The sequence below is a fragment of the Lates calcarifer genome, linkage group LG18 (assembly GCF_001640805.2).
Source record: "Lates calcarifer isolate ASB-BC8 linkage group LG18, TLL_Latcal_v3, whole genome shotgun sequence".
Classification (NCBI taxonomy): Eukaryota; Metazoa; Chordata; class Actinopteri; family Centropomidae; genus Lates; species Lates calcarifer.
Window position 1 is genome coordinate 5,467,101 of NC_066850.1, and position 25,127 is coordinate 5,492,227.

Genomic DNA, 25,127 nt, shown 5'->3' on the forward strand with positions numbered 1-25,127 from the left:
AGTCTCTCTTGATGACAGAACTGAACCAAGAGTAAGAACTGCAACAAAATGGATCTCTTCCCATGGCATGGATGTGGGTTGGGCCTCATATTGAGAACTGGTGCTTTTGAAGGGAATGGGTCACCCAACTCAAGGGTACAAGAGTGTCATTGATCCATCTTGGCTGCTGAACAAATTGAGTTACGAAGTTATCTCAGCTCAGTCAGTAGAGCATGAGACTCTTAATCTCAGGGTCGTGGGTTTGAACCCCATGTTGGGCGATGATGTTTTTTAGGAGAATTGAAATCAAACTGGCAGAAGTGGCTGAAGTTAAGTTCTGATAAAAGGCTGCATCATGAATTGTAAAGGGACCTCACACACCAATCGACAACAGTCAGTGGCCAACAAGTCAACTTCTAGTTGTTGCAGTTTATGTTGCTCACATAGCTGAGCCAAGAGGAAATTAAACCCTGTAAAACCATCAACTGTCATGTGGCAGGAAGTAGTTTACTAAAAAAAATCATGTCATACCAACACTTTGGACTGTCAAACTACTGATACTTGAAAAGTCTGAAGACTGCCACAGACTGCACATGTCCAAGGCATACCATGGCTACAGTTACTAAAGAAAGACACACGCAGCCCGGCTAGCTCAGTCGGTAGAGCATGAGACTCTTAATCTCAGGGTCGTGGGTTCGAGCCCCACGTTGGGCGCTAGTGTTTTAAGGTAAAAACAAAAACTGTTATGTCATGCACAAATATAATGTCAAAAGGTTTACTTGATGACAGGGCTGAACCAAGATTAAAGACTACAACAGACAGGGAAGGGAAGAGGTGATTCAACAGTCAATATTGCCCTCTGATAAACTGATAACTGATGAGCAAATTGTAACCAGTCACAAATATCGAAGAAAGGTTGAATCAAGGCTTGGTTGTAGAACATTTCACCTCTAATCCAAGAGGCTTGTTCGGTTCTGTAGGTTCTTGTAGGTGGAGGTATATTGCCCTTGAGTCAACCCCTCTTGGACGACAATGATCTCGATTACTGATATCCCAAAAACATGGCCCGGCTAGCTCAGTCGGTAGAGCATGAGACTCTTAATCTCAGGGTCGTGGGTTCGAGCCCCACGTTGGGCGGTACCCTTTTAAAAAGGGTGATTGGCAAACAAAGTGCTTAAGCTACTGTACAAGCTTATATACTGCTTAATTTGACTTCTGCTAGGAGGATACATCTAAGGCCAACAGTTCTTATGGGCCTTCACAAACCAATAAATCCTCAATGAGAGTCTGTAGCCTGCACTGTTATATTAAGTCCATCAGTTTATATTGATGACACAGCTGGATGAAGAGTACAGAGTGCCTCTTCCCAAGAACGGACACAGTTGATCACTTAACACACAACTAATGCAGCCCGGCTAGCTCAGTCGGTAGAGCATGAGACTCTTAATCTCAGGGTCGTGGGTTCGAGCCCCACGTTGGGCGCTGGTCTTTTTGAGAAGAGGGTGATTCAAACTCTAGGATGGTAATCAATGACTCTATACTACTATACAGGAGTTGCTCCAAGTAAATACATCGATAACATGAATTCTAGTCAGACACATACCAATAAACTGTCAGTGTGAGTCTGTGACCAACCATTAGAGCATCTACAAGTGAATTAGACCTTTGATAAAAAAGGATCCATCTAAGAAAAACTGCCATGGTTGCAGCTCAGTCAGTAGAGCATGACACTCCTAATCTCAGGTTTGTGATTCAAGCTCCATGTTGGACACAATTATTTTGAAAAGCAAACATCGATTAAAGATGGGTAAAAATCTGAAGATCAAAAGGAGATCAAAATATTGTCACAGTAGTTCAAACACAATTCTTAAGGTGCTCATGCACAAATTAGCTGTCAATCAGAGTCCATGGATATGGATGTTCACATGATCGAAACGACATATTACAGAGCCCGGCTAGCTCAGTCGGTAGAGCATGAGACTCTTAATGTCAGGGTCGTGGGTTCGAGCCCCACGTTGGGCGGTGTAGCTTTTTTAAAAAAGCTACACTTTTTTAAAAAAAGCTACACCGCCAAGGATAAGCACAAGGATAGAAGTCAAAACAATAAGATCCGAGACTGGCTGCAGGTTAAATCCCTCATGTGAGAACAACTAAGTGTTAGTTCAGTGAGTCTGACAGGCGTTCAAAAAAGAACAGGATCATGGAAGGGAAACAAAGGATCTGCTATATAATGATTGACAATATATTTAAAAATGCTGAGTGACATTCCCATTTAATGCAGACATTGGATTATAAAAATATTATTTATTCACTGAAACAGTCAGATTTGATTAAGATATGTTACATTTGTGCAAATAATGCAATGTCTAATGTTTCGCCCTGATAGAGATGTGTAAGGTAAAAATGGAAACAAAGAAAGCAAGAGAGAGACAAAGAAAAAAGAAAAGAAAAAGCTAAAAAGAATAAAAGAATAGGCTTATTGTAGTGAGCACGTGCTAAATGAGATTCTTGTACCCCATCTGTTTGGGTCTGCAGCCTCATCTACGGCCTATACTGTGTTTGTGAATGTGTGTGTCTGTGTGTGTGACAACCCTCCAACCCAGTGCAGGTGTGCTGTTGATAGTTTTATCAGTGCCAGATCAGCACCACTGAGAGGAGGAGAAGGAAGGGAAGGAGAGGAAAGGGTACAAGAGAGGAGAAAGGAAGAAAAAAGAAGAAAGAAACAGGAGGAGAGAAGGAGTGAGGAAAAGAGAGGAGATGCCAGCAGTAACAATTTTGCTGTTTATATCCTGTTTCTGTTCAAATAACTGTTCACCGTTAAAAATGTAAATACCTACCATGGTCAAAGAAACTGAACAATCATCATCTTAAACCAGACTTTTATATGCCCCAAAGATTCATATTTATTATAAAATATGTGCTCAGCTGCCAGTTTATTAGGCACACCTAATTAAATCAACACCTCCCCTCAAACAGATTCAACAAAAACAGAACAGTAGAACATTCATGAAGGAAAAATTTAACACAGGGCTGTTGAATTAGACTGAGAGTTTTAGCTCCTTTTTTTTAGCTCAGCTAAACTGGTGTAGTGTTTGAGAGACAACCAGTTCTGGCAGCCTGGCACACACTAACAGATTTTTAAAATCTTACCTGAGTTAGAAAATGTGAGAGACCACACACATGATGACAAATGTCAGATTTCACAGTTTTGTTCTTACAGTGTGTGATGTGTAGATAGAAGACCAACACAGCTACACCACACACTAACAGATTCACCACCGACAACCACAGTCTGGGCTCTCAGAACTCCAAATCTCACACAGTCAAACAAACATGGCGGACGATAACGTCTCTTGTTTGTTGTGCTTCCGTCTTCAGTCAGCTTGCTTCCTGATTGGCTATCGTTCCGTTCCACGTGACAATCTTATTGAACATGTTTAATATTTATGGTGGTGGCTCTGATCATCTTCGGAGCAGATCATGGAGAGTAAAATCACTCTTAACACACCTCACACCTCACACCACAGGAGAATCTGACAAGACTGGACAACCAACCGGTAATCGGCCCGATTATCTTTTGGTGTGTACCCCGCTTTAGCACTTCCTTTGTAGCAACTGTGACCATAGGCACAGTAAATAGTAAAACATATTTTAGATAGTATACAGTCAATCTGAGTCATAGTTAAAGTTTACATACTTGTAAAAATGCTCTTAAAATTCGAAAACTATATCATTATTATTGCTTTGGAATAGTGGATTTCATGAGGTCAGTGGTGAAAGAAGGCATTCCTCTCTTTCCTTTAACACAACAGTGTTCAGTAATAGCAGCTCCTCTGGTCTGATGCCGTGTGTCTTGTGGTCGCTTGGTCTCTGACTGTCCCCTTGTACCAGCCTGCCGGATTTATAAAACGGTTTCAGGCTCTATAAAGTGTCCAATAAACCACTTTTACTATTAGCATAGGACACTGCTAGCATACAGCCGGTGACAGCTACCACTGACCATACACACACACACAGGCTGACAAGCTGACACACACACACGGACAAACAGGAACGGTCACATACTTACTGGTCAGACACATTTTGAGGACTGCTGGAGTCAGGACCTCTGCCAAACGCTAACCCCATGTCACCCCACCCTGCCGCCCCGATGACATCACTGCATAGCCCTGAACCACCGGCCCAGAAAGGCCCTAACACACGCATACACACACACACACACACACACACACACGTACAGGCGTCGAGAATGCAGAGAGCACAGACACCATAACGAATACCGCAGGGTCACATTTTGAGTGCACACATACATGCAGAAATGCATACACACTCAACACTTGACCATAATTACTACCCCATGGCCGCACTGCATTGTCAACACACACACACACACAAATGGAGAAGCTTAAGTGCAGGCTGGTGCCTTTGGGTCAAGTCGTCAACTTGTATTACAGTGTGTGTTCAAGTGGCTGAAACATTCTAGTGAATATTAAGGAGGACAGAATCCACCTATTTTCTTCTGTCAAACATTTTTGGGCTACCTTTCCTTTGTCAGGTAACCTGAGGCAGTCTGTTAGTCATTTTCAAATCAATTTACTTTTAAACCCTCAGCAGGTAAAAAGGTTAAAAACAGATAAAAGAATAAATGCTGTAAATACAAGACATCAAATACAGCAACCAACTTCTACTGTGTTGAAACAAATTTCTATTAAGGATTAATTTGCTGATTGTTTTCTTGTTTGATCAACGACTTGTCTGGTCGATAAAACGTTGAAAGTTCCCAAAACCTATAGTGGCATCTTCAGATGCCTTGTTTTTTCTACCTCACAGTCCAAAACCCAAAGATGTTTAATTTACAGTCCTTTAAAAACAGAGAAGAGCAGCGAACTGGGGAAGGTGGGATGAGTGAGTGTTTGGAGTTTTCGCTTATAAATGGATCACGCGATTATCAAAGTAGTTACAGATTATTTTTCTACCCATCAATTAATCAAATAATCATTTCAATTAATAAAGTAAAATCCAGAAAAATGCCAGACCTGTTTCTACATTCGAACAGATCTCAGTTTGCAAAGTCAGCAGCATCAAACAGACCAGACTGATTATATGGATGCAAACAAAGGATCTCTCTCTCTTTCTCTCTCTCTCTCTCTCTCTCACACATACACACACACACCAGAGGTGGAGGGGGCAATGTCATCCACTGTCCTGGAATTCCCAGGATTCACGTCAGACCAATCAGAGATGAGTGTTTAAAACACCAGCTCCTCAACTGGAGAGCTGGACCTGTGTGTGTGTGTGTGTGTGTGTGTGTGTGTGAGGGAGAATCCAAGTTAGTCATTAGTGCTCCCAGTGGGTTACACACACATAACACATCCAGTGTTAAAGCCCCCCCGCCAATCTCACACACACTTTTACACACACTCACTGAACGCTGTGTCTCTGACTGTTGATGAATTAGAAAATATTCCCTTATTTCCAGATCAGCTGTCTTAACATATGGAACACACACATACAGAGACTCTCGTGAATCACCTTGAGGATCTATGGACACTTGCAGACATCCCATCTTCTCAAATGTCTAGCATGGAGACACACACACACACACACACACACACACACACGTACCTACTCTCCTTCCCTAATTACCGAGTCTCACTGGACCAGACACTCAAGCAGCACTTCAGGGTTTGGTTAAAGAAAAGGTCTTTCTCACCAGCTTGAGGGCAGACAGACAGACAGACAGACGCAAAGGGAAAAATATTAACAGTGAGAAAATGTTCAGAATACAGATTTGACGGCCTCAGACACAAAAAGCTGCTCCCTCATTAGAACCAAATCATTACTTTGGGAGTATTTCTTCATCTGTGTCAACTTTTCAAACACTTAAGTGAGGCAGCCATGAGCTGAAGGATTTCTCAAGTTTTTCCTAATGGGCTTTCTAAGTGCATTACGAGCACCGCAGAACCATTAAACCTCTCAGCTGAAGTTAAACTGTGAGAATGTTTTGAGTCGCACAGTTTTCATGCATCAAGGATGAAATGAGAGTTGTGTACGGCGTCAACAAGAAGTGAACATCAAATCCCAAACAATACGGCGTACGAACTGAGAAGTGAACAAGAGGCAGAAAAGAAAGAGGAAAGGTAAAATCATGTCATGAATGAAACAGCGAGAGAAGAGAAAGAACAGAGATTGACTTGGTAGACAGGGAGGGAGGAGGAAGAGAGATTATCTCTCTCTAATGGCTAACTTGTTGACAGCAACACTTTTCGCCACCTCTATCTACACATCTAACATTACTATCTACCTTCTCTCTCACACACACACACACTCAGACTTCCTCTCCTCCTGCAGGGTTTATCAGTGCGGCTGTCGGTCTGGTCCACGGCTCCATGTGGGTTTTTCTTTTTTTTTTTAGGGCTTTAAAATCTTGCAAAAGTGCAAAAGCGAACCGGAGACGTCACCGCCGGAGACGACCTCTGCAGCCATCATCACATCACATGTTGAAAACGAATCTGAGCTGCTTTCATATGTGCTGACAGACGGAGAAACTTTTCTTTTCTCTGCCATGCCTGCCCCTCCACGAAAAGCAAAATGTTTCGATGATTCGAAAAACATGAAGCCCTGTTTGTCTCTATAATGAATACCAGTGAATAAAGTGCTCTTTGTGTGTTTTCCACTTCAGTGTTACTACATTTCCCTGCTGAAATTGAGTGTAACTGTTTTTTTATGATAATGCTGCTGATTTTCAAGGCTCTCTCTGCACTTGAGCTTTAATATTTCTGGATGTGGAAACGTGTGCACTCAAACTTAACTAAAAAAGCTGGCTCAGACAATTTCTTATACATAATTAGTTAATGTTAGTGTGAGAGAGTCTTAGAGCTGGGGTCAAAGGTCAAACAGGCAAAACACACACATAAACTCCTGCATGAAATCACCGACATATAATGAGATAAATACAGTATGAAAGCATCATGTCTCATGTATAAAGTTCATCACCAGTATAAACGTGTTTTCATGATGACATGTGGAGAATATTCAGCCACATCTGGTTGATTTGTAGTCATGGAAAAAACTATTAAAATACTCTGAGAGCGCAACACAAAAATTACATTTCTGGTTTTCCTAAAGAGCTTGTCATGTCCACACAAACACATCTTTAACAAACTACAACATGTCCACATGTTATCCATGTCTGCTCTATAGTGTAGGACTTCATCTACTGGTATTGTTTGATCACACAGCTGACCTCTGACCTACAGTGAACACAGTCACATACAACAGAATGCACACACAGGGTTACACTAATGTAGAGAGTCTACCATCATCAGATAGAAGCCAGAGCTCTTCCTCCACTGTCACCAAAGCCAGTTTTTGGGTTTATAATACCTGTCAAACTTTAAGTGAGAGTCCTCGCAGAGTCAGAGCCAGACTTGTGTCAGTGTTGCAGCGAGATGCCATTCAGCCTCTGGCCCAGATGAAGGCAAGACCAACTCCTCTAAACTGAGAGAAACATTTGTGCAACATTTCGACCAAAAATAGTCCTGGTCTCCACCGCAAAGCGAGAGGGCTGCCTTCATTTAGGGCCGATGGGGTTGGCAGATCTCTCTCTCTCACACACACACAGGCTCAGGCGCGCGCGCACACACACACATATACTGCAGTTTCACCACTGTCATATGCAGAGTCAAAGCCAAAAGTCATGAAATAAGCCCATTCTGTAAGTAGACTGTGACAGCGGAAACATTGTGGGGACAGAAAGGAATACAAAGTCCAAAAACCGAGTGGACCGAGTTTAAACCAACCTTTTCACATCGACTCCAGATGAACATTGATCCAAACTATCGCAGGGCTCAAGTTCAAATGCAGTTTTTTAAAAAAGCTGAGACAAATGATGACAGCAAATAAATCTGACAGCTACAGATTGACAGAAGGACATATGTGCACAATCTATAGTGTTTAATAGACATACGGACTGACAGTGCACGCTGACTGTGAGTTTAAGATTCAATGGCTCTCTTCTCCATGGTGGCATCTCTCTGAAAACTTTTCTCTCAGACTTCATTATAAAAAAAACTGTGTTTTTCTTACCTGCTCTGTTGTGTTCGAGCCCAGTTGTTGCTCCGCTCTCCAGGAAAACTTTCTCCTCCCACCATCCGAAGCGCTCAAGTCCGAAAAGTGTGACCTCTGTGTCCGGGTGGGAAACTTTCAAACAGATCGCTGCGGGGGTTTTTGTATTCGGTTTGGTTTTTTTTATTGAAGAAAGGGGAAAACCCTTCACAGCAGCCTGTGGTACAGACACAAGTTCTTCCGAGTGTCCTGACTTTTCACCTTCAGAGAGAAAAAACGCAACAAAGTTCTTGTCTGAGACACGAAAAGTGGATTTGCGGGGCTGTGTAACGCTGCCTGCGGCGACCCGTGGACCTGTCAGATCCCGCAAAGTCCCATGTAACAAAATGTTGGAAGTAAAGTCAGAAACCCAGCAGCACGCGCTCCACCGTCGTGTACGGCCCCGCGTGCGCCGCTCGCTGCGTCCTCAGCAACAGGTGTCAGAAATAAAGTGAGATTTCTTCACGGCCATCACAAGTTTCCAAACGCTGTCCGACTAATTACTCACGCAGGGGGAAAAAGAGGAGGAGGAGGGAGGGACGGAGGGCGGGAGGCTGCGCCGTCCAAAAAACTCAACGAAGTTTGCGCGTCGAGAAACGCGAGCGAGAAGTTTGAAGAAAGAGTGAAACAAAAGAGCCCAGAAGTTTTTCTTCTTCTTCTTCTCTTTCCTTCTCTCTGTCTGAGCGACTGTCCTCTGCTGTGATGTGGAGACTGTCCGCCTGCCCACCAGCGGAGAGAGAGAAAGAAAGAAAACGAGAGAAAGCTGTTTCAGACAGAAACAGAGGGAGAGGAAGGTGTGTGTGTGTTTTTTAACAGATTGAATCGTGCGGGTAAAACTTATGTCAGGAGTGGGATTTGAACCCACGCCTCCATTCGGAGACCAGAAGTCCCTGTTACTCAGGAAGGAGTGAAACCTTGAGTCTGGCGCCTTAGACCGCTCGGCCATCCTGACAACTTGGTGTCACTCTGAGTTTAAAGTCAGAGTGGAGTCCCTAAACGCCTGCATTTAATGCCTGTCTTGTGTGTAAAAGACTGACGGGGTTTCCCCCTTTGGCGACATTAAATGAATGTGCAGATGATCAGAATGTGTTTTACTAACAGTCAACACGATCACCTGTGCAGCTTTACCCATCACGTGTTTCCCTGAGCTTTCTCTGCAGGTTACTGAGTGCGTGCGTGTGTGTGTGTGTGTGTGTGTTGAAAGGAAACCTGCAGGTAAAAAGCCTGTGTCAGGAGTGGGATTTGAACCCACGCCTCCATTCGGAGACCAGAAGTCCCTTTGCTCAGGAAGGAGTGAAGCCTTGAGTCTGGCGCCTTAGACCGCTCGGCCATCCTGACAACTGGTCGCCAGAGTCCGCCTGGCAGCACCGGAGAACGTTTTCTCAGAGGGCATTAAAAGTCACAGGAGTGGACAGACAGAGGGAAAAAAAAGAAGAGGAAGAGGAAAATGTCATCCGTGTTTTTGGGTGTTTGACTGTCAGTGGCTAACAGCTTATTTTAGCTTCTCTACTCCTCTCACATTGTTTTTATTTCCTCTCAAAAGTTTTTCCTACAGCCCCCCCCTCCTCCTTGTTTCCCTCATTCATCCCACCTACAGCTCAGTAATGTATTTACTTTTCAACCCATTCATTAGAGGAAATAATGCCAAAATCTGTACACGCAGAGTAAACAAGTTTATTTCTTCAAGCCACAACTGAGATCATTAATTATTTACCTTGAAAACATGTAATATACTCTGACTGTGGGTTTTAAGTTGAGCTGCTGTTTGTTTTGGTCTCAGGCAGCCCTCCCTCTCCTCCTCCTCCTCCTCCTCCTCTCTCACCCTCTCTCTCTGTTTTCTCTTTCTCTCCATCACCCTCTCCTTCTTTTTTTCTTTTCACTCATGTGTGATGTGATGTGTGATGATTGAAACCACATCGTCCCAAAGCCAACGCAAGCCCTCCCCACTTCCTCTGCAGTCACTCAACTTTTTATTTCTCCTCCCGGCTCCTCATGTGTCTCAGTCCCCCACTATACATATATATATATATGCAGTACATATGGAAAGACAGGCTGCACTGCATGTAGATACACACTTAACTACACACGTGCTCACAAACACATGCTATCTCAAGGACATCTGTGTTTTTTGTGCCATGAACCAGTATCAGCAAGATCTTATCAACCACAGAGAGGTGTGGTGTGTGTGATTGTGCATATGATAAGTTGTTACTCTCAGAAAAGTTGCCAAAGTACGACAACTTTGAGCTGCGGAGTTGTCAGCCTCAGCCGTCTGGTGCTCTCAGCAGGACAGATCTGTGTTCCTATCCTGTTATATACTGCGCTACTACTACTGTAGAAGGAATCACTTCTGTTTTGTTCAGGCTGATTTTTTTGTCCTTTAACTGATCGATTAATCGAATTCTTTCCGCTCTAGACAGACCATGAACTGAAATGTTTTTCCAAAGATGCAACGCTATTTTTTAAAGTTCTCTTTTCTTTTTTGAAGTTTTCCTGGAGCGGTTTCTGTTTCACCATTATTCACAAATTGTGTGACTTGTTTCCAGGTGTGAGCAGCTCCATAAATTTCCTTTATGCACTGTGTTGTGAGACAGTACTGTTTGACTTTAAAGCCATTAACTGTTGTAGTTTCTCCTTTATTTTCCAATGAGCAATGTCACATTCGTAGGCCATTTTCAAAGCTCTCTAAGGTGACTGTTTGCTGCTATGTCTTGTGGGAACATACTGTACAAACAGACTTCTCTGACACAAACTTTTGAGGTTTAAATATGTAATTATGTGCATACTTCCTGTTCTGAAACCGTGCGACAAACAGCTAAAAGAGAATCTGAGACGCCTGAGTCACAGCAGAGACAAGAAGATGAAACGACGCCTGCTGCTCAGTGGGTTGTGTCTCCGCTCTTTCCTACCTCTCTCTCCCTCCCTCTCTCTCTTTTTGCCATCACATAAATCAGGGAGTCATACATGCGTTTCTTCTTCTTCCTCCTCCTCCTCCTCTGCTCCGTCCATCCTTCCCCTCTGTCTCCCTCCGCTGGCTTTTATTAGGACAGTAGATGGGGAAAGCAGAACCGATCCGCCTGCACACTCCCAGGTGCTCGCTCATGTAAAAAGCGTTGCCATATGTGAAGGTACATATGCTGCATTTAACAGACTGTCAGGAGTTGGTTCTCCAGAGTGTTTGATATGTTTTATTGTGTGAAAAACAGACTGACCCCAATGACCTGATGATGTTTTTGATCCCTGCTCGGAAATTCTTCACAGAGGAGGTTAAAGATCTGGCGAAGGTCAAGGGTCAAGGTCAGTTGAGCTGGGTGGCTCGGTTAACCCAGATTTTCTACTTGAATGAGTCTATGAACTTTGTAGTTAACCTGCTGCAATCAGCTGCATTTACAGAACAACAGTAATGGTGTCGCTGGTGTGTGTGTGTGTGTGTGTGTGTGTGTGTGTGTGTGTGCATCAGACTGAGGCCTTTCAAAAGGATACTGGTGGAGATAGGGAGGAGTGGGGTATGGAATAATGTCGTTATTGGGGGCGGAGAGGAAAATAAACCAGTGGCGACACGATAAGAGACAGAGTTTAGTCTGCATGTGAAAAGGAGATAGAGAGAATGAGGGAGGTAAAATGAAAGGGAGGGAGGGAGAGGTCAGGAGAAGTAAGGAAAGGAAACAAATGAAAAGATGTTCCAAAGACAAAACAATCAGTCACATACTTAACAAAACACTCACCAGTGTGCGAAGGTGTTTGTGAGTTGAGCAGTTTCCCAGAAGGAAAGGAATGAAAAATATTGTTTCTGTTACAGCAAATTATGTTTATTTTTTACTCTGTTCTTAATTTCTTTCTCATGAAGTGGATACTTTCACCTCTTCCTGCCTCTAAAAATCCCCTCGAATGAAACACTATGAGGAAGACAAAGCATGCTTTGGTTAAACTGCTCATCGCTCCACACACAGGCTGAGGACGGGGACGGGAGTTGCATCATTTAAAAAAGGTTGGGATCCACTGCCACAGCTCTGTGATGGACAAAAAGACAAAGACAACCCCTCCACCACAAAATAAAGATAAATCCATATTTTATTCCATTCTCTCATTCCGGTTTTCAATCCACAACAAAGTCACGGTGAGTCCCAGTCATCACCAATCAAAACATTACCAGTATAAAACATTGGATTTACAACACAAGCTCAGCTTCATTCCAAAATAAAATAACCAGTATTTGTCAAATGTTACTCAAACTCTGCACGATTATTAAAGCTTTAAGCAGTTTCAGACCAGTAACATTTGAGGAAACTTCAGGCTCTTATTGTGAAATGAAACTCCTCACTTACACCCATGATGCTTTCAGGTGTTTTCAAGCGTCGGAAAACATATTTCTACCTGTTCTGAAAGCCTGAGGATCAGAGTTTGGGGTAAAATCAGGTTTGAGCATGCGGTGTAAATCCCTGTCTTTGGGTTCTGTGTCCACCAGGTATTTATTTTCTTTTTTGTTTTTTAGCGAGCAGCACTAAACAGATGCATGTGGGCCAACGCCGGTCATGTCTTCAGCACTCAGTACAGCACGAGACCATAAAATCCTCAGGCGGAGGAGCTTTTGCTTGAACTTGAAACGATCAGAACCTCTAGTGCTCGGCACTGCAAGCGTTTAAATCATGCTAAGGCTGTCAGCGCTGTGGGAAACATGCATTAGAGTTTCATTTCCACTGTAAACAACAAGAAGAAGGAACTGATTGGGGATGAAAACGCTCCCCGGTGGACACAGAGCCTCAAGTAGGTGCAATGTACATTCCCAATAACAGTCTCCTGTGTGTGGAACAGATCTGTGGTTTCTTGCAAATCACAAAAAAACAGAAGATTTTGACACATTATGTAACATACCAACCAATAGATGACAATATTTTCAATTAAACAAGATTAGTGTTTTATATATATATATATATATTACCAAAAGCAAAAAAATATATAACAATTACTTTATATTCCCTCCCTCCCAAGAAAGAAAGAAAGAAACAAAAACGAAAGATGCTTCAATAAGGGGAGATGAAGTTCAGACTTCTCCTCAGGTTAACTCTAAAGGGATTGTCACAAAAGGGTACGTGAGGGATTATCTGAACGCGACGTAATTTCAGCATGGACATCGTAACTGAACAGAACATGATGTTTTCTTAGGTTAAAAAGAAACACAAACCATCTACACTGGTGTGTTTTAATAAAGGGAGTATTGCGAGATTTATTGTAGTTTGTGCCTCTCATCGGTAATGGAAAACAACAGATGAAAGTGTCGTGTTCCCCTGATGAAAGCTGTGTTTCTGTTAATTAAACTTCTCTCTTTACAATTTACACAACTATCTAGAGATTACTGCTGAAAGAAACTGCAAGCTGGGACGTTTCATCAGATACCTGACAAAGAGAAATGGAAAAAAAGAGAATAGGAACTAAAAGGTAAAAAAGATAGCAGCAAATGATGTAAAGAACCAAAGGCAGCTGAAATAAACACACTTTTGTATCTGAACCAATCGAATAACAATGTGGCAACAGCGTGTAAGTCTGGCATCAGAAACAACCTGGCAGTCTCAACTTACTTGAACCCTTTTTCATACAGGTTTAATTTTTTTTCCTTCCTCCTATATAAATACATCAAATCGCAATAACAAGTTCGACTGCTGATTGCCTGGAAGGACACAAGATGGCCGCTGTGACGTGTCACAGGCGGCGAGTGCAGTGAAGGCTCCTCCTGTTTTGGACTAGCTAAGACAGTACACGTTTAACGTCTCAAAAACATCAAATATTTCCATTTAACTAGCATGCCTGACAAAGCACTTTGAACTGAAAGATGAACAACACTTCCCTCAGCCAACACTGCTAATTCAACATGAGGACACAGTGGAGGAATATTTATCAGTGATTTCTTTTTTGTAGATCCCCTGTGAAGAGCAGGTGAGAGAGGAGCTGCAGAGGAGATTTCATCCTCACGTCAAACACTGTGATTTTGCTTGTGTATCATTGGGTTTCGAGGGCTCACTGGAGACGTCTGATTGTCCGATGGTTGGTGTGTGGTTGCGTGCTTTTTTTCTCACTCTCATGCTGATGAATGTGTTCACGTGTGCGTGTGTGTGTCTGTGTGTGTGTGAGCATCAGCAGCTGTCCTCCAGGGCGTTGACGACTTGTTCCAAAATGTCAGGGCATCGGTCGGCAATCTGCTGCAGGACCTGATTGGCGTACTCCTGGAGCTCCGCCCCCTCCCTCTCACACAGCTCTAACTCCACCTCCAACTGAGAGAAAGATGGAGACAAAAAGAAGGGATGAGAGTTTAGACATTTTATAAGTTAAAATCTTGTGATACAGCCATTTAGAGGAGGAGTAAAATGACACCTTTTGTCTTTATGCTTCTGTGTCTGTATGGGTTAAACTATGCAAACTACGCTATGCTAAGCTCACTACCTCCTGCCTACAGATATAAGAGTGGTTTTGATCTTCTCGTCTAATTCTTGCAAAGAAAGCCAAGAAGTGTAGTTCCTAAAATGTGGAACTATTCCTCCAAGTTCAGAAAGAAAAGCAAAATCACGGAAAGATTAAAGAGATTTAAATCCAATATCAGGAGAGCACGCTAGCACCAACTCTCCTTGTAGCCTCATGGATGATCAAGGGGCATGCTGAAGGTGATATACACTCACACACACACACACACACACATACACACACACATCAGACTGTAATCTGAAAACACCACAATGTAGTTCTTTCTGCCCATACAGAGTGGAACATTTCTGTGAGAGAGCGCTGATGTTGTTTTCTTTGGCTGCGGCCAAGCTGAGACGTCAAACCTAACTGACTTAATGACCAATACATCTGTATCAATAAGAGCGCCGCTCAAACAGTCATGTAACACAAGCCCGCATTTATGTTTGGTGTGTGTACGCGCCTCTGTGTGTGCGTGTGTGTGTGAGGGCCTGAGTCAGATATTGGCAAAAATAGTTCCTCGTTAAGTTTTAACCTCTTCCCTCTGCTCTCATCTCTTAGCCAGCAAATCTCAGTGGCATTTTATATTGCAGTGGATTTATTCAAGTGTAAAACTGCTGCATGTAGTAGTGCTGTTAATGATCAATGAAATCTCCCCAGTAAATCACATGATAATATTGCTTCTTATCTATATATCATGTTGTAACATATCAAGGAAAAACTGTGCATGTGGAGTTTTAAAGATGCGGTTGTTTATCTGGCAGGTTGGGCCTAATAAAATACATTATTAACTTGCATTGTGGGAAGTGTAGTATCCAGGGTTTTGCAAGCTTTACCATTCTCCTTGTATTCTGTTTTTTAAATAAATCCCTCACCTTTAAGGAAGTACTAAATACTAAATAACTTAAGTTCCCCTTAAATATCTAATTTACTTTAAGTAACACTAATAACTGTTTTTGAGAGACAGACAGGTGAAGAGGAAGAGGGAGAGGAGAGCAGAGGCGTTGTTGGCAGAGAGGACTGAGGAGAAAACTGAGACGATGGCGAAGATGACAAGGAAATTAACGGAAAGAGGGAGAAAAATGGAGAGAATGAGTGAGGGAATGAGGAGGTGAAGGAGAGTATGAAGCCATGTGAGGGGAAGCAATGAGGCTCGACCACTCCACCCCTCCCTGTGTGTGCCTGTGTGTGTGTATGTGTGTGTGTGTGTGTGTGTGCATGGTCTGGCACAATTTGGCCCATTCTGAAAGCTCCATTAGCATCAGACAGCGGGGAACCACCCCCCACTACACACACAACAACCAACACACTAACACTCACTGACTCATTCACTCTTTCCTGGTAATATAAGTAGGAAACACACTGTATACTCTTCTGTGTACTTGAACAAACCATTTGTGGCGAGTTATGAAACAATTTTCTGCAGTGTTTCCATCCACGAGAGAAAAACATCAACATGACTTTATCAGGGCTTCGAGGAATCACCATCATTTATCACGGGAACAGGACAGACGAGAGAAGTAAGATTTAGAGCAGAGTGGTAAGTTGCGAACACGTAGTCCAGCTTTTATCAGTGTCATCTCTTGGAGCTCTATCTGTTTTTATCTGATTTGTTATCCCCATCCACGATGGCCAAACACCCTCAGGCCAATATCCACACAGACCTGTGCACATCGACATATTTCCTACATGTCAGTTTACGTGTTTGCGGGTAATTCAGCTTAACGGCTGTGTATTTTAGTTGCAATCCCGCTGAAAAACAGAGCAGTAAAGATAAGGTTGGAATACGACTGAGAGGAGATAAATGGTTTAGTGTGTGTCTTCTGCTCTCTGACTCACACAGCCTTGACCTACACAACAGAAAGACACTTAAAAAGGTGTTAAAAATAATCTAGATTAAACGGGTCAAACACAGCGCTAACGCTGCCATAAACCAGAAACAGGATCATATACACTGAGGATACAAAATGTGAGTGATACTGTCTTGATATTAAGTTCCAGCACTCTGTGATCCATAACTTAACTGCCCCACATTGACAGTTTTAATAACAGAATCAATAAGGGATTCACCTCAATCAATGTGCTTAATGAAAATCAATCAATCATCCTTTGACAGTTTCTCTCAAAAAACTGTACAACAGTCCCATTTGGTTAGAGGTATGAGTAGAATAACAAGTAACATATGCAAAGCCAATCAGGTGTCTCACAACCTCAGTATTTTTGAATTTTGGTTGTGCTACTGCTGGTTCTGATGATATTTTACAAATAATAATGCCAGTACAAGTCAGTCGTGTCAGTCAGTGGTTCCCAGTGTTTTTGGTTCCTCCAGGTTGAGAACCAGGTTGTGTGTGCTCATGGTGTAGTCAGAGGCTAGACCCTGGAGTGGCTGTGTGAAAATTTCCTATAAGGTTTTTTCAGACAGACAGACACAGGACATACCACATCCTCAAATCACTACAATTAACATGGGGAGTAACATTTTCTCATAACTAATATGAACAACGGCCAACACTAGAAAAACAAGACCCAGTTTTCCTTGCTTTAGTAATCATAATTGATTCCTCTGCAAAGGAAAACATCCCCACGTTACCAAGCAATAAACATCTTGCTGCATTCAATCCAAACCTCATTTATGACCTGAAAAGATTAAATATAAACAAGGTTGCACGATACACTTTCCAGTTATGAGGTATAAGTTTAGATGTTGTGGTTATAAGCTCCCATGGATCACATCACAGTGTGTGGTCAGAGAGAAATGTAGATGAAATCATGTAAGTGGGCAGAGAGGTAGTGTTGCCAGATTCATGACTCCTGTAAGTGTGTGTGTGTTTGTGTGTGTTTGTATGGGATGCATTAGTCTAGGTGTCAGTGAATGTGTGTGTGTGATACAGTGGTTTGGGTATTTGACATGACAAGTGTGTGTGTGAGTGCACAGCGTGAGGCTAAAGTGTATGTAGCAAGTTCAAGTTCTAATTTGGTGAGTGACAGAGAGGATTGTGGGAAGCAAGGAGATAGACAGATGTAAGGGGTAAGACGTGTGTGTGTGTGTGTGTGTGTGTGTGTGTGTGTGAGTGAGTGTGTGAGAGAGACAGAGAGAGAGCGAGAAGGAGAGGGTTTGTTGAAGATGATTTTTACTGCAGCCATTAAAGCTCCATTATCATGATGGATCATTATCTGCCTTATCAGGGGCCTGAAGACACACACACACACACACACACACTCACACACACACACACACACACACACCACACACACACACACACACACACACACACACACACACACACACACACACACACACACACACACGGCTATCCATTGCATTGACTTCTTAATGCCAAACCCAACCCAATCTGTCAAACTCAAACACACACACAAGCAGAAGCCTTGTGCTTGCGCACACACATGTCCATGCACACACAGGGTGATAGCTTGAGAGTGACGATGAGGGTAAGATGTGTGTGTGTGTGTGTGTGTGTGTGTGTGTGTGTGTGTGCATTGACCCGCTGACACACATCAGAGGGCTTGAACCTCTTTGCAAAGGAATGCTAATGTTTTCTAAAGAAGCCATAAGTCAGCAGAGAGATAGAGACAGAGAGATTAACAGAGAGAGAGAGAACAGACTGCAAACGGGTGGAGGTAGAGGTGGAGAAAGAGGGAGGACAAATATATCATCTAATTGGAGTGCATTAGCCCATCTGTGAGCGCGTCAAGCGCCTGCTGCAGACACACACCTTACAGAGTTACCTGACAACATGCAACATACAGATGATTCTGAGGCCAGAGGTGTGTTTTTATCACAGAACTGTCTCCGTCCACTTAATAGCTGTACATTTTAAACAGTCAACTTCATCTTGCTTTAGGGGAAATTATGTTGTATGAATCATGAGGACTAAAGAATTTTGTGCTGCACAAATAATGGAATTACTCCTATAGCTGCCTTGAGAATGTTTAAGATTCTGTCTCTGCTGCCTCTGATGAAACAAGGAATTTCGAGAGCCAAAAACAACCCACAGAAAAGTGTAACAGTGGTCTTTAATGCTGCACATGAACGATATGAATGGAGAGAAGCCAGTTTTACCTTATTGAAATGATTAATGAAGTTTAGTGAAAAATTCGGTCAAGGACCAAGGCAGAACTGGCCACCATGTGAGAATTTATACATTTTATTTTATGCTTCAGCTCCTTTACTCTGAGGTAGAGTAGCAACATTATTTTTTCCCTACATCCCTATCCTAAGCATGTGGCCAATTTTCCACCATTTTGAAGTGTTTTAACAGGGTATAATGTGAGGGTTATATAAACAACTAAGTGGGGGTCAGGACACAGAAAAAGTCTAGAGGGCAAATATTCTTCAGCAATACTATAAGTTGCAGGAAGTAAAGATACAGTCAAAGGAGGTTTAAAAGACTCAGTGCTATAGAAACACCATTATGAGTAAGAGCAAAGGGATAAATTATAAGAGGCCTTTATGGACGATTATAATCCCTGCTTCTCCTCCTGTCTCTATTTAAACTATTAGGTTCTAACAGGCTTACACTGTACAGTATGTAGACTTTTTTTATAGCTTGGCTGCACCAAGCCCAAAAGCGCCTGAGCCATGTGACCAAATGTGTGTGAATGTGTGTGTGTGTGTGTGCTCTGTCATAGTCCAGTACAGCTCAGCTAATGACGCAGGCTAACGAGCTGCTGAGGGAATAGAGCTCCAGGACTTGTACCTAAAACTGCTCCTGAAGGACTAAAAATACTGCACTCCTTCAGCACTAACAGCCGAGGAAAAATACAGGGGGAGTGTGTTTTGCGGGTGATTCGACATGGTTTGGTAACTTTATTCTAACAGGGTTATTTAATCAGCCAAACTGACTATAGGAACATTTTCATATTTACAGGCTCTGCCTCTGGGAGCAGTTAGTTAGAGGATTAAACGCACTCAAATCTGGGGGCTCTCCACCATCCTGTGCCTTGCTCATGAGCACTTGCGGTAACTATTAAGGAAGGGTATGGGTACAACTCCCTACGCAGCATTTTATTTAAATCTGGGAACTTAAATCTGTCAGTTCAGGTCTCAAACATTCACTTCAGCACCTAATAACACAGGTTACATTCACAGGGACTTATGAATGGAAGTATGGTAACTATGGTGGAACACCTTCAGAGAGAACAGGACTTATAAAGTATATAAAAAAAGACTTAAACCTTAAATTGGCCCTCCAGGAAAAACTATACAAGCCTGGACTTACAGCACTAATGGCTGCAGAAATAAACCACAAAACAGACTCTAGCACTGCCTGTACAGTGTAACCTCCCAGTAGGCCAATCTGAAAAGATGGAAGCAATTTACTTCAAACTAATTCACAGTTTGAATTAGATAATTTTTAGGTCTGGTTTACTTATTCAAATGGAAAAGATGAAGGGAAGAGAAATACAATCTAATGGTGTGACAAAAGGAAGCCTGGGTTGCCATAAAAACAGCTCATACCAAAATAAAGACGTTTATCTTATACTAAACCAAAGCAGGGAGGGTTCAAAACACTCCCCCAAAGCTTAGCAATTTATCTCATCATACAGTGAGCCACGGACGCCAAAAGCAATTTGCCTCACAGTAAACAAACCTGGCATGTGAGTGGCTTTCTTTAATTTAAACCAAGGTGGAAAATCTGTGGAATATAGCTGAGAGAAAGATGAGTATCTACATGGAGTACACTCACAAGCTACTTTAAAATGGTGAACTTCTTCAAACCAATGAGTTTTTCTTTTTATATTGGTTTAATTTTGCCAAAAACAATCAGGAAAAATAGAATTAGTGCAGTTTAGATGACTACATTTGTTTGCTCATCCCATAAATCCCTGAAGAAAATAAGAAACAACGCAACTTTTAATCAATTAGCTTTAGCCACAGTCTCAAATATAACAATTAAAAGACATTTTCATAGAAGTTAACACTGAGTAGTGAAATAAAATGCGGGAGAGGACAAACAAGTGCAGTACATCCTCAGTTACCCCAGCTGGCTGTCTTTTCTGTGAGTGCAATTTACAAGATCATATTTGGTTACATAACACAGTATATGCATGGCATTTGTACAATTTACATTGTCTCCAAATAATTGTTCCATTGAAATTTATGAGGTGTTTGTAAAAGTCAGAATGATTTTATGGCTGTCCTGAAATGAATTCCTCCAGCATGGCCATGTGGCAGTAAAAGGAACTTGAACTGCAGCAATAACGCAGGAGAAATGTGTGAAGCTAGACTTCCACAATGGCTGCCATTGTGGACTGAGAGTTCAAGATAGAGACAAGGAAAGTGTGAGAGTGACGTGCATGTTTCTCTCTCTCTCTTAATTTAAATCTTTGCCATTCACCTGTCACCATCACCGGCTTGTCTTCTCATTACAGACAGGAGATGAAGGATGGACAGAAAGAATGGAAAAGAGAGCCAGAGATTGAAGAGTGACAGACAGAGAGCGTGACAGAGACAGGGGGAAACAAAGTGATGGAAAAAATGAAAAAAGAAAGAAAGTCTGAAAGATTTAAAGGAACACAGGAGGAAAGTAAAGGAAGAGGAGAGAGGAGAGGACAGAAATTAAAAGGAGGGTGGGAGGAGAGAGTGATAACCAGAGACAGAGGGAAAGATCAAGGGAGAAAGAAGTGAAAGACAGAAAAAAGACAAATGCATGTAAAAAAGAGGCTGACTGGTAAAGCCATTAAGCCTGGATTCAATAAATCTGCATAAAAACCAGCAGTTAGTCTGTAATGACCAGCGAAGGCCAAAGTGTATGTGTGTGTGAGAGAGGCTGTGAAATGGGTTCTGAGGGTCAGGCGTGTGTGTGTGTCTGACTGTCTCTTCCTTTTGTCTGTGTTTCTGAGTGTGTGTTTGGTGTGTGTGTGTGTCTAACGGCCGTTGAGGACCTCTGCGTTGTATTTAGAGAGAAAACAATCATCCTTGGAGCAGGAAGCAGAGCTGCCTAATGAAAGCCTAGAGAGACCCCAGACCACAACGCGGCACAAATGGATGGATCTCTGCTCCACACAACCCCCAAACATTTCTCCTCCACCTCTCCTCCTCCCTCTGTCTTTCCTCTCCTCCACACCTTGTTACACTTTCATTTACACACGGACACAAAAGCTTTTTTCTCTTGCAATGCACCAACATACAACATTGTTTTTGAGGCCTTTTGCGGCAATTCCATGTCAAACCTCGAGTCAAGTCACATGTCTTCCTGGGTCAACTGCAAGTCTTTAAGGTCTGAATTCTGGCCATTAAAATGAAGCAGCATTTGAATATTATCCCTGGCAAAGCTGTATTAGTAGAGACCAAGTCCTTTCAAAGCCTAATCATTAAGTATTCAAGCTGTGTGGCCGTGTGAAGCCTGTCTTTCCAATTTATTTTTATTGTAATAGGATGTTACCAGGTCAAAACCTGATACACGAATATTTTTTCGCTTTTTAATTTCACATCTTTGGAGCATTAATTCTCAAGATGACGTTTTTATGAATCAAGTCCACGTATCAAATCTCAAGTCTACAGCTCTTCGGGAACACGAGAACACGGTAAAAACAACCCCTAAGGAGAAATCTTCACAGGAAAACTACATCACCTTTCTTGTCTTGGACATTTCAGAGTTATGTGGCATTTACACAGCTTTGAATTAAAGCCATTGTGTTTTCAGTTTCTCTGAGGCAGAAAGTATATATGTACAGTGGTAACACCAGGATTTTAATCAGTAGGAAACTTTCTGTCACACACACCAACACACGCCTGAATCTCAAAATAACGATAACTCCACATTTTTGTCACCAGAGATGTTTAAGTTTCGCATTCGCAGGCACAGCTGGGCTACCGCAACTGCTGTACTGATACAGTACTGTACTGATGTGCTGTAGCCACAGTCTTCATTATCAACTTGTGATGTTTAAGTTCCAGCTCCACCTCATCCTGTTTTTGTATCGCCTGTCAATCAAAATTCACCCAATCGGTGACCTTGCAACCATGAGGAGTCCTCGCACAGAGACATGCATCGTTCCTGTGCAGCCTGTCAGTCTGTGAGGAGGGCATCACTGTGCCACAGGTCATCAGGCTGCAGAGCTGAAAAAACAACGATTGTGAGCATCTGAGTTTTATATGTGAGGCGGGACAAGCCTCATTTATAAAACACATTTTTTTGTGGTATTTTTAAGCATATTGCCATTATATCAAATATTTTGTTTAATTTGTTAGTAAGCAGAACTCGGACCATATAGACAAGAATGACTAATTTACTTATAAATCTGACCACATAATGGCCTCACATTTACTTCTGGTCTTTAGCTTTATGAGAGTTTATCTTCATCATAAAAAACAAATGATCGCTCTTGGATTTTTATTATCTTGCATCACTTTTATAGTGTTTTGATATCAGAGCAGAGTTTGAATTCACCAGGGCTGCAGCAGCATATTGCTGTTGTTTTCATGCATTGGAAGTTTATTAGAAAGTAATCTGAGTCACTTCAGTAGAGCTAACAGCTGCCAGGCCCTGGAAACCTGTGATACCCTGTTGTATAACTTTAACTGACCAAAGAGAAAGAACATACTCCCCTCTTCCTCCCTGAGAAACCTTTTATTTGGAGATTACATTGTAACAACAATGACATTTGAAGTCTGTAATTGTGTGGTATTTTCCTACATTACAATGACTTGTAGAGTTGTAAATATGTGGACTCTAGTTTTCACTGAGGTTTCTCCAGTTTGAGTTGGCTCGCTAACACTCACAGTCACTCACTGGGAGCCATTTTACTTTTAGCAGATAGAGAGTCACGGGTTGACAATTCATACTTGATTCATAAGAGCAGCGATATAACGTCAGAGTCAGCCAGTAACACTTAATACATTTTTTACAGCACCAAACACACGCAAACGTCCACACACACAGACTAAAATGAACTACAAACACACACACACACATACTTCAACAGCTTTTTCACTTAATGGAACTCGTACAGATAGACAAAAACACATAAACACAGATATGTGAACATACATACAGCCAATTGTTATACCTTCACACTTCGGGCCAAGGAAAGAGACATAGGCCAGAGAGACTTCCTGTGTGTGTGTGTGTGTGTGTGTGTGTGGAAGATTACGATGCCAGTTCTCTTCAGTGCTCATTAGAGACGTCATTCAGCCATAAAGGTTATTATTATGACTATGGCACAGAAAACAGCTCTTTTAGTAAAACCTCACTATTGGAATCAGTGTTACTTTTGTAGTTCAGCTGAGGTTAAAGACAGACATGGAAACAAACACACGGGAACAGACGACCAAAAAAACATCTTCAGCAAATCCATCTTTTTGAAAACCGGCCTTTCGCTAACAGCTCACCGCTGGGCTACATGCTGCTTCAGCGATTTAGCCGAGACCCGACATGTAAACACGGACTAGTCTGGTACCTTCAGTACAGTACACATGCAAGAACGAACTCAGTCCAGCAGAGTTGTTGAGATATTTCAGTTTGGACCAAAGCAGAGGACTGACTGACACTGCCACCCCCTGTAGCCATCTCCTTGTGGTTGCTTTGCCACAAATCTCCATGTTTTCTCCTCTTTAGGCTTCAGAAATCTAAACGTTTCACTGACACTAAGAAGAATTAAAAAACACTAAACTGGAGGACGATATGATAAAAGTCACAGGCTGCATCCAAACCCAGATCATCACATTTAAATGGTACAAATTAATGAGGGCTTTAACAATATATTAGATCATTGTGTCGTTCAATAAAAGGCTCATGATTTAGTTCACATGATGTATTAAAACATTTTAACAAGTATTTTGTTCAAAATCTGCTGACTGATGAGATGCAGTGTTTATTGTGCTGAAATAATATCTTCTATTTTTGCCACAAAGACTTTTTATTTTTTATTGTGAAGCAAATCTTTTTGTTCTGTTTCATCTGGGGTTGAAAAACCACCCAAAACATGTCAAGAAAAACTCCAGTTTCATTTTGAAATCTCAGGAATTAAACTTTAATTACAAAGGCACTCTGTGGCCCTCTTTACTTTTGCTGTTTTGAAAGTGTAGCAAGCATGCAGGTTAATAATTTCAGGTACATAAAAAGCTGTATATCTTTTTTAGCAACCCTGTTTTTTGAACAGTAGATTTGTTTAACTTCTCAGTAGTGTCAAACCTACCTACAGTAGTATGATCGCTTTAGCTTATCAGTGCAGAAAGCAGGAATTTTGCGCTGTAGGGCCTGAATTTACTGCTTGCTCTTAATGTAGCAAGTTATCTGCACTGGGAGGTGCCCAGTTGATAAACCTTAAAGACTAACTTGTTCTCACCCACCACCCTTTCCTCTAACCTGAGCCAGGCTGCTTTTTTGGCTCCTGCTCCAGTTTAACAACACAGAGGAAAGTTACATTAGACACCGTGTTAGTAAAATGTTTGAGCTGGTGACACGTTACAGAAGCACACTGTCAGGTACAGGAGCCTCCGGTGGTCATTCACGATTACTGTTAAAGCTAATGTGGGTGAGGGATGTGTAGATTTCCGTTTGTGTTTGTGTGTCAGTCCATGTGTGTTTTACATGCTATTTTAGTATGATCCTAATGGCTTTACA

General features: G+C 42.0%; 2 protein-coding genes and 6 non-coding genes across 8 annotated transcripts in view; 4 read left to right on the plus strand and 4 right to left on the minus strand.

The window, feature by feature from the left end:
• wnt5b (wingless-type MMTV integration site family, member 5b) overlaps positions 1-8,505 on the minus strand; it is a 74,243-nt gene extending 65,738 nt beyond the window's left edge. Inside the window, exon 1 of the mRNA XM_018693617.2 lies at positions 8,068-8,505. The gene's annotated coding sequence lies outside the window, so the exon portion shown is untranslated. The remainder of the gene's footprint in view (positions 1-8,067) is intronic.
• On the plus strand, positions 621-693 carry trnak-cuu (transfer RNA lysine (anticodon CUU)). Its single transcript has one exon. It is a non-coding gene; the product is annotated as a tRNA-Lys (tRNA).
• trnak-cuu (transfer RNA lysine (anticodon CUU)) lies at positions 1,044-1,116 on the plus strand. The gene has a single exon. It is a non-coding gene; the product is annotated as a tRNA-Lys (tRNA).
• On the plus strand, positions 1,389-1,461 carry trnak-cuu (transfer RNA lysine (anticodon CUU)). The gene has a single exon. It is a non-coding gene; the product is annotated as a tRNA-Lys (tRNA).
• Positions 1,929-2,001, plus strand: trnak-cuu (transfer RNA lysine (anticodon CUU)). The gene has a single exon. It is a non-coding gene; the product is annotated as a tRNA-Lys (tRNA).
• Positions 8,506-8,925: 420 nt separating the features above from the next.
• Positions 8,926-9,037, minus strand: trnal-caa (transfer RNA leucine (anticodon CAA)). Its single transcript has 2 exons — positions 9,000-9,037; positions 8,926-8,971 (listed from the first exon to the last, which is right to left on the minus strand). It is a non-coding gene; the product is annotated as a tRNA-Leu (tRNA).
• A 275-nt stretch (positions 9,038-9,312) lies between these two features.
• Positions 9,313-9,423, minus strand: trnal-caa (transfer RNA leucine (anticodon CAA)). The gene is made up of 2 exons: positions 9,386-9,423; positions 9,313-9,358 (listed from the first exon to the last, which is right to left on the minus strand). It is a non-coding gene; the product is annotated as a tRNA-Leu (tRNA).
• Positions 9,424-12,138: 2,715 nt separating this feature from the next.
• The window catches only part of LOC108894943 (ELKS/Rab6-interacting/CAST family member 1-like), a 109,982-nt gene continuing 96,993 nt past the window's right edge, over positions 12,139-25,127 (minus strand). Inside the window, 1 exon segment of the mRNA XM_018693591.2 lies at positions 12,139-14,351. Coding sequence (XP_018549107.1) covers positions 14,214-14,351 — 138 coding nt within the window. The 3' untranslated portion in view covers positions 12,139-14,213.